The 10296-nt window shown below is 32.5% G+C and overlaps 1 protein-coding gene across 1 annotated transcript; it reads right to left on the bottom strand.

Moving 5' to 3' along the window:
* Nucleotides 1–897: 897 nt before the first annotated feature.
* LOC108321199 (signal peptide peptidase-like 4) lies at nucleotides 898–9624 on the bottom strand. The gene is made up of 14 exons (XM_017552879.2): nucleotides 9315–9624; nucleotides 8167–8325; nucleotides 7920–8031; nucleotides 7543–7662; nucleotides 7219–7370; nucleotides 6728–6910; nucleotides 5538–5572; nucleotides 4815–4977; nucleotides 3645–3698; nucleotides 3346–3438; nucleotides 3094–3236; nucleotides 2834–2904; nucleotides 2098–2181; nucleotides 898–1464 (listed from the first exon to the last, which is right to left on the bottom strand). Exons 1-14 carry the CDS (start codon nucleotides 9447–9449, stop codon nucleotides 1343–1345), a joined length of 1626 nt encoding a protein of 541 aa, XP_017408368.1. The 5' UTR covers nucleotides 9450–9624; the 3' UTR covers nucleotides 898–1342.
* Between the last annotated feature and the right edge of the window lie 672 nt (nucleotides 9625–10296).

Here is a 10296-nt window from a genome sequence, read left to right on the forward strand (position 1 = left end):
ATATAAAAAATTTAGATGTTCAATTGATTTTTTTTTGAATAAAAATTTAATTAAAAGTATTTAAATCTACGAAAGATTTTTAAATTTAATTAATTTTTTCTTACACGTTGGAATGGGACAAAGCAATGGAAAATGTTGCAAAGTCAAATAAAACTCCTTTTTAAAAATATTTAGGGTGTAGTAAAAGATATGAACTGTAGGAAACAATCCATCATACAATTTGTCTAAACAATTTTTGTATGTTGGATGTACTTTAAACAATTTGTCTAAACAGACCTAATAAATATATTCTTCTGAAAGCGTATTAATGTTCTAAAAGCATATTTTTACTTCAAACATTTGTAACAATTTCTTTATATAATTTATTTTAATAAATAAAACTTTTTATAACGCTTTATTGATATTTTTTAAAATACAATTATTTTAATTATTGTTTCTTAATTTCTTTATTCATATATCTTTATATATAATATCAAAATTTAATATATCATGTCAGTAAATCAATTAGCTTATATATTATGTGATTTTACTGAAAATTGGATTTAAATTCAAATAAACAATTACCAAAATCTTGAAGTTAGAGATTACAAGTATTCGTTGATGGGATTGTTTATTTAACTTAACTAAATTCAACTTAAGCTGAGTTTAGTTGACTAAATTACTGCCTGTTGCTATGATTCTGAAAAAACAATTTTTAAAGTATTTTGTAACATTTCTTAAACTTTACTTAAAATTGTACTAATTTAACTTTCATAATTGACAAGTCTTCATTGGGAGTCTAAGCCAACTTTTCATGCAAGAACTGCCATATACAAAACACCAAAGACTAGACAGATCAGTGTCCTTCCTCTTCATCTTGAAAGATTTAAGGAAATTGGTAACATGAAAAATCTTACATAAACTAAAATTTAGCTAACTTCAAGTTCAAATCCCATACAATACAACATTAACAATAGTAATGATGACAATAATACAACATAAGTTATGCTTACATAGTAAACAGCAGCTTCTCAGTGTTAGCAGCCTTTCCAACAGTGCCTTACCTCTTGGATCGGAATTTTCTATGCATGTATCTTTGCTTCTTGACATTTGGTTGGCAAAAGGCATGGTTTTGTTCAGACCCTCATGGATTCTTCATCTGCTATCTCACAAAAAATAAGGTACACAGATTCATGGTCCTCTTCAATATCAGAAATATTGAGTGATATCTCTCTCAGGATTTAAGTGCATGCTATCATACCATTTGGCTGAAATTGTTACAACAAAGTTACACAATGTCCTAGGAGTTCCTATCACTTTCCTATAGATTAATATACCAAGTAGGATACAAGCCTGCTGCTGTTCAATGGTGGCTGTTAATTGATTGATTATCCTCTTGGATATGACAGCAAGGCCTTTCTGGTTCCCCTCTTGTCCATAAAATCTTGAGCTCACCTCTCTTTTTTCCCAATGACAAAAAGGTGCCTGCATTTATGATTCCAGAATAAGGTTACAGAAAAATTACCAGATCTTATGATGAAGTAACTAAATGTCTACCGAAGACAAAAATATGTCATTGCAGTCTGTCACAATTCAATTCTCAGTAAAATCATCGTTACTTCTTTGTCCAATTTGTATATAAAATTTTGCACTAAAATCATATGAACAAGAAAGCCAGGAGAGTTTGTTAAAAAATGGACTTTTAACTTAACTCAACAATACAAAATTGACTTGTAAGGTGAAGTTTGCATCCACTTATATACTATGAAATCACCTTATTTCTAGTTGACGTGAGATTTCCAACAGAAGTTAACTACATGGAACACGGGATGTCATAGAAAGTCCCAAGCCCAAATAAAGGAAGAAGGTTGTTTGATAGGCCTTTTGCAAACTCAAATTATGACATAATTCCTTTTTCACTTAGTTTGGGACTCAAAAATTGAAGTGATACTAATTAGCATAAATTAAGCAAAGGAACTTCAAAAGCTAATAGAATAGGTTGAAGTGTAACGTTTTTGTGGATGGAGAGGGAAGTATGAAATGTAAAAGATTACAGACCAACATGCCATCATTGAATCTTGTACTTTACATTTAAAGGAGTCTGATGACTGTACTTACCAAGTGTAAATGGAACTATATAAAGTAAAGCTGGCTGACCATGCCCATCCATCAAGTTCAAAGCCACATACGTGATGAGGAGACCTGCAGATCAAAATTTAAGGTATGATGAAAAAAGCAAACAGTCACTTCCACATTTGAAACTAAGAATATACAGAAGAAGCAAGCAAACAGATTCATTGTGGAAATCTTAAGGTTGCTAAAGTGTCGTATCATAGCTTCCTTATAATTCCAATTAGTAAATTGAAAACATATTAGATTGAGGCACACTGCATGCATAGGCCTAGTAATGCACTATAATATGCAATTCACTCGGACCCACATTCATCACTCTAAGAAAACACTCCTACACAAAAACAAAGTCATCACTATCAAGAATAAAGTAGAGATAAACCTCTTCTTTAAACCCTTTCACCTATTATGCTACCAACCAAATTCCACAGACATGCAGTTTGCAACTTGTCATTTTGTTTTCCAACAGAGAGAGCCAAAAGTTTTGTAAGTGTCACCATTAAAATTTCGAATGAACTCTTCTTTTGTTAAGTTGATGCACTTAGAATGTTAAGCAATTTTAACCAGTTACCTAAAGTTTTACATGGTTAATTACAATATTATAATACTATCAAAGAGTAGCCAAGTATATTATAATATCAGCAGAATCTTGCATTACAGTTAAAAGGTCAAAATAGTTTCACATTTCATTTGGAAAACAATTCCCAGAGAAAACATTCTATACCTAAACCATAAGCAGTCATTGCCCACAAGAAGTATCCGGCACGAAGGTTCTTCTTTGCCAACCAATCATACCTGTAACATTAGTTATCAATGGAATAAGTACCTGAAATTGTTACATAATAAAAGACCACTCTCCTTTCCATATATCGAAATCATTTTTGCAAAGGGAAATAATGTGCATTCTACCACAAAAAGGAATTCAGTAAAAGATGAGTAGGAGAGGTGTGTATAGTATGATCAACATAAGAATTCCATTTCAACCTTAGTGAAAATGCCACTATAAGTCCTGGTAAGATTATGTCCCCAAATCCAATGATACTATAACCACCCCAAGGGTCAAATAGACGAGGTATCTTGAGAAGCATGGGAATGCCATCTTCTCCACTCTTATCACCACGAGCTACCTGTATAGAGAAAAGTTGTATTAATTTGAAGGGAAAACAAAATCACAAATGAAGCCAAAATCAAGCTTTGCAAAGAATGGTGGAGAGAGAGCTTTCTTTGAAGACTGACCACTATCATCACACTCTCATGGAACCACCATTTAGAGACAAACACCCAGAAGATGTCATATAGGAATGCACAACTGAGAAGAACAGTCCCAACCTGATACAGAAAAAAGGTATGAAGGTATTTTTCTTCATAATTAAAGTTCAGTAGGATCCAGCAAAGCTATCTCTTCAAAATGCCCCATTTATGACTCTTAATCTTAAACTAAGAGTATCACAAACAAGTAAATAAGGAGATAATACCTTTCAAGCATTTTAAGAACCAAAAACAGTGGGAAGAAAACAGCAACAATGAATCATTACCTTTAGATTTGGTATGCGAACAATCTGAAGAACTGTAATTATCAATGTGATACCCTGAATGATAGGTGGTAGACAAAGATAAGTAAATGTGCTAAATAAATATTAATGAGACTCTTCATTTATAAATGCTTACAATCCTAAATGGCAGAACTTCAATTTCTATCCAAAACTACATTGAATGGGAACAAGTATTATCAAGAGAAATAATTTTCTAACATAAGAAAGGAAAAAACATTGTCGTCACACAAAAACAAAAATCATGAAATTGGAAACTAGTAGCAAGCACAGACATATCCAGAAATGTATCAAAGGGGGTGAGTTTTTTCATCCAGTTATTTAAATATTTTTCTTGCTTTAAATAAATAATGAGGTTTGAAAAAATATTTACTATTAATATCTAGTGTAAACCTATAGGATCCAGAAAGAAATTAAGCAACTATCAGTTCAACATCCTATATATATATATATATATATATATATATATATATATATATATATATATATATATATATATATATATATATATATATATATATATATGTTAAAGGGTACTGAAAGAGTGGGTGACCATGGTCCACACCTCTCCCCCTCCTGTATCCGTTCCTGATAGCAGGTATATACAAAAAACAATCTCTGACCATGGTGCACTTTGATGACTAATGACAGCTAAATTTCATATATAAAATGCAGAGATTAGGAAATTGATATTGTTCTTCACATCTTTTTCATTGACCAATAGCAAAAGAATGCACACCTTGATACTTAGTTCATGACTCCATGTTAGCAAATAGTGTTAATGTAATAAATTGTTATTATTGGATCCATATCATAAATTAACCAAACAAAAGAATACAATTCAAAAGACAAATGCGGTATCCTACACTTATTGTTTTAGTCACAGCTGCAGCCAATGTACTGGATTTCATGCTAGTTTCGAAATATTTTCAGTTTTATACTAGTGATGTTCCAATGTCAGAAAACAATATCTAAGAAATGCAACAAGCGATTTTTTATGATTTTATCATAATTTTCTTTATTTTAACAATTAATCAGAAATGGCAATCAGTTCAGTCCAAAACACTGGAAATGTAAAGAAAAAATTTCACTAGGAGAAGAAATTAAAGTAAATAAATCCTTTTGATAAGCAAAAAGTGACAAAACTATTCTTACAAGGATATCTTGACCAATCCAAGCCCATGATGCACGGCGACAAACCGCCCAAACCACAGCAAACACTATGCAGAATGGAGTAACAGCAAGTGTCAGATATGAGACAGCTCCAAAGAATGGTATCTTCACAAATGTCTGGGCAGGTTGGCGAAACCATCTAAAACTATAGGCATTTTAACTGTCAATTCCATACCATAACTAAATAATGTAATAGAATGAAAATGAACCATGTTCTCTACAGCCACAAGCTTTAAGCTAAGCTAATTTCTTTTACAGACAAAATTGATTTATGATAATGTTGTCACTAAAAGAAAGCCGAAAATCCTTGCCAATGCAAAAATTACATAAAATACATCTTTGAGCAATGTTCTTAGTCAGAGCTGTACGTCTGTCTTGCTACATTTGGTTATGAAAATCAGTTCCATACCAGTTCAACGCTAATACTTTTCAGGAAATAGGTATACGGAAAAAGACTTGCTGGCTAAGTCAATCTATTCTTACTCTTATTTGCCACCATTTATATAAAAAATAATACGGTATGCTCCACGACATGATCTTTTGGGCCATAACATCTGTAGTTATGTCCTCTTTCTGATTACTAGAAGTACAATATATATATAACCCAACAGGTCAGTCACATATTCATAACAAAAGAAAATCAGTAGATTAGTTATCCTGTCCTACTTTCATCCAACCACCTTCCTTTGTGTATAAAAGACTTACCATGATAATAGGGCCACCAAACAAGTTTGCAGTCCCTGAAAGCACATGAAGAATACAAAGATTTAGCTTGTTTGACAGCTAAACAATCATGCTGTTATTGCAGTACCGTACTTTAACTTCAAGTAATAACTAAAGCAAAAAAGTACTAAAAATTCACGAGTGAAAAAATATTTTAGTTCTAGTCTACATAACAAAAATAATAATGACCACCAATCTAAGGGAATTCATAATTAACTGTACATCATATTGTGTAGTTATAAATGTTATATGACTTATTTAGGACTGAATATAATCACAACCAGGGACACCTTTTTGTATCAGCTTGAAGATCTAGGATTTGACTTGATCATAGTAGCCTTATAAATTTGGATTGCAAAGGTAGACCATACTAAAATAAATAATTCAAACAACTATTTTCATCCCTGATCCATCTTTTACAAGTCGCGATTCGTTTGCATCCAATGATGACAAGTTTGAAAGCTTGAATTCAAGCACACAAAGGTAGAAGTGAATGTTGGGATATTGAGTTCCTAAACGACATTGTCCATGAGATTGGAGAAAGAAGCTAGAAGTTAATTGTCCAGTCATACCAAAATAAATTTCAGGACATGAAATATCAAACCCACTTTTCCCATATTAGCTTAAAGGAGCAAATAGATTGAAGCCTTAGCATTCAAGTGCAGTACCTTTCATACCTACATATTAACAGGTCCCTAGCAGGAGGAAAATGATTGCAATGAAATATGCCTCTAGTGCGGAACTCAATTGTTTGAATTAATAAGTTGAGCTCGAGAGCTAATGGGTTCTGTATGATCTGTTAGTCATATCTAACTCCGTTAGAATATGAGCCTTAAGCATAAGGTAGACAATGCTTAATCATTTCTCATAAAGTAGCTTACTAAATATCTTTTCCATTATAGAAAAGAGCATTCTCCCACTTGAGTTCCTTTTAATTTGAGTTCAGAATCCCTTTCTTTTGCTTTCACGATAGAAAGATATTTGTCACTAAAAGTTCAGCAGAAGTGATCCCCCACTTACAATCTAAGATATGGAAGCTTCCTTAAAGAAGATGCAAAATAATTATAACAAAATCATGGAAATATGGTCCACCAGTATAGTGATAATAATCTAGATCAGAGGAAAGAATACTCAGATAAACAAAAACTAGGCCAGGAACAAGAAAAACGCACCTCTACCCCACCAATGCAAAACAGAACCACCAGAACTTCAACAAACCAGAATGACATTAATTTATACAGCATAACCAAGAAACATGAAGCAATCACGACGAATAAGATTGCGGCTATGGTACTAATTTCCACATAACCACTGGAACCAACATTTTCTGTATTAGTATAGTCATCTGAAGCATCCTGCAGGTATATAAGTTTAACCATATATTAGTAACTAGATCAATGAATTTCCAAATATGAGGGAAACAATTTGTTATAAAGGGGGAAAACATGCTGACATTAAAAGCGAATAAAGTCCTGTTTTATATAGCCTCCTTGACAGGTAGCAAATAAAGCAAAAGCTTTATTGTTTTAATGTGCTTGTCTTTTCTGCACTTTTTTGTTTGGCTCTATTTGGCTTAGAAGGATCTTATCCTCCACATCTTAGTATTCCTGTTTTTTTCACTATTGAGACATAGTAAAGTTGGCACAAAATGGAACTAGGTAACCTTTAAAAGCTTCTCTTGCTCAATAGCTGCTTCTCTAGCACTCCAGGCAGACCAATATGAAGCACATAAAATGGTACCGACAGCCATAAGCCACAAAAACACTTCCGCAACATCAACCAATGGACGCAATGGAGAGTATAACTGTATGGACACTAGAGACCAGGAATTGTACATGCAGCAGTGCAAATGATATCAAGTAAGACACATCACCAGATAAGGTATAAAATAGAAAGTGATCATTTCAATAGCTAAATTGCCCTTTGCCAAACGAAAACCTGTAACTAGTTACATAATAAGAAACATCTCACAGAAAGTTAATCATACCATTGGAGTTATTTTTAATATGCCTTTCCAAAGTCAATCCAGCATCTTGGGGAAGCATGACAGCAGGTATTCCTATATCAACATCAGTTTCATTTTCTTCACAAACCATCTTGAAAAGTTCTGCACAGCAAGAAAATACAACAGTTCATCAAAACAACCACAAAATAATACTTTTATATTTATAAAAGAAATATTGACTTCAACTGCTCATTGCAACTTTCTTTTTATACTCTCATAACTAATAATGAACAAAACTTTTTAACATCTAAGCAACTAATGTTCCCAAGATCACCTCTGATTAAAATCACTAATGGACAAGTAAGAAACAAAAATACGCTATATGATCTCAAAAAGCATTGAAAAGAAAATGCAAACACCTGTACGGTAGTTTATAATGAGGATGGCTGAAGCACCAGCTTCATCAGCAATATTCGCCTTTGTAGTAAAACTGCATTTCCCTCGGTGCACCAAAATTATCTCACTGGTGAGCTAATGGTGGAAAGTAATACAAAATACAAATTAGTAAATATATAAAAATAGAGCTTTCAATCTGAACAGTTATGCTTCACATGCAAGTAAAGTTGCATTTTGCAGGATCTACAACTTAATAATTAATTCCAATACCTTATTCTTAGGCTTTGTACAACAATCAGGAGGATCAGCCATGACAACTCTGGTAAGATTGGCACGTTTTTCTTTTGATTCCAACGTAGGGCCAAATCTTGCACCAACACCAGCATACTCATTTTTTTCCACACCATCAATCCAAGTAGGGACTTTTACCTAGACAAAAAAAGAAAGCAACTTAATAAAAGCTGCTGAAAAATGCATATATATATATATATATGTATGTATGTGTATATATATGTATGTATGTGTATATATATGGCAATACATAATCCAAGAAAATAGAAATAGGTTGCATAGCAGTTGCTAGAATCTAAAAGCTAAAAGATTTTTCAGAATCAGTTCGTTCTTAGTCCAATATTAAAATATAGCTCCCAATCTCCTGGCTACCATCAAATTTGTTTCTTAGTTATATTTTGGGAACACTCAAATAACCATTAGCCTAACCAACAAAGAAGGTCAATAAAAAAAGGCACTGAATTGCAGAAATTTTACAGTACAAAAGCTCTTGAAGAAGAGCATAGACAAACTAAGGTCAAAAACAACACCGCCTGCATCAAGCTCATGTGTGAAGATGCAAGTTTGCAAGACAACAATCATATGAAGAAAAAAAAAACGATAAATAAAACCATACATATCAAATAAAAGATGTTAGTGTATTACACAAAAATTAGCAATTCTCAATCTCTCCCACATAACAAACTTAGATCTCTACTGGAAAAGCTAGAAACCCACCACCTATGAGATGTTTACGAGGCAAAAATATAACTACTACAGTACCCAACTAAGCACTGTGGCAAGGAATCTAAAAAAGGAAACTCAAAAACTAAACACGCAACCTCCAAAACTTAAGCAAACGTTGAGCAAACACCATTGAAGGAACAGATCATCTTTCCACGACAAAAACTCAAACCAAATACCAAACATACATATACTTCTGAATTTCTAAATTAATCCCACCCAACTCTCCAATTTTCATTTCCCCAAAAACAAAAGGGTTTCCCATGTTTCCAAACCCTTCTGTATAACTTTCCCACTAAGCAAGCATCAAGGCCAAGAACAAAAGTTGAAAACCGCCGAGAATGACATTCCGAACCAATTTTACAATTCATGAGAAGAAAACGAAAAAGGATAAAAATTGGTACCAAAACAAAGTTGTTGTCACAACCAGGCCTTATGGGGGCAACATCATCATGGTGAACTATGTCCCCACCCAAAACCAAAGTGACTGAAAGCAGGAGCACGTACACCACACTATGAACAGCTCCAACTGAAACCATGCTGAGAGCTAAGACTCGTGATGCAAAATTCAGGGAGAAACAACAGGGGTATCAATGAAAGCTAAAAAATTGTTTTTTTTTTCTTCTTTTCAGATAGAAAATGAGGAACAGACAGAGGAAATGGAGAATAATCAGAGGAGGTGGGAAAGAAGAGAGAGAAGAAAAGGGTAGTAGATTTTATTCATTATTATCAGTTTGTTTTCTTAATTTCTGTTTTGTCGTTTGTGGAAACTAAGAAAGAAAGAAAAAACTAAAAAAAGTGCGTGGAACTGTTGAGCTAGAACTTGCTTGCCATGTTGATTGTTCTAGAGCTGAGTGTGACCACCATGGCCATGTTCTGTGTTGTGATTCGGTCGCGTTTTTACCTCTGACACTGTAGTAGATTATGTTATTGTCTAGTTAAAAAATTTAAATTTAATTAAATTGAATTGATCTTCATTGAATTTAGAGAAAACTAACTCATTATACTTTTGAAAATTCATAAAAATTCTATGAATTTAAAAGGGGTGTCAAAAATATAGTACAATTTTAATAAAACCTGAAAGTTCATTTGAATGTTCAAACATATGTTTCATTACATTTTAAATGGTTGATTCAATATCAGAAAAAGCTCTTTTTAAGTTTGACTAATCTAGTGAGTTTGATGTCATACAATTGACACATGAAATAAATAAAAAATATTTTTATATTATAAATATTGGTTCAATTAAAAAATTGTAATTTTGAAAAACTATCCAAATTAAGTATGTGGTATAATTATTTTGTTTTTGTTTTTAGCTGTAAGTAATTTATTTTTTGAAATTCGTTAGAAATTTTGATGAGATTTGATTATTAATTTTTTAAAATA

The sequence above is a fragment of the Vigna angularis genome, chromosome 9, assembly GCF_016808095.1.
Source record: "Vigna angularis cultivar LongXiaoDou No.4 chromosome 9, ASM1680809v1, whole genome shotgun sequence".
Lineage (NCBI taxonomy): Eukaryota > Viridiplantae > Streptophyta > Magnoliopsida > Fabales > Fabaceae > Vigna > Vigna angularis.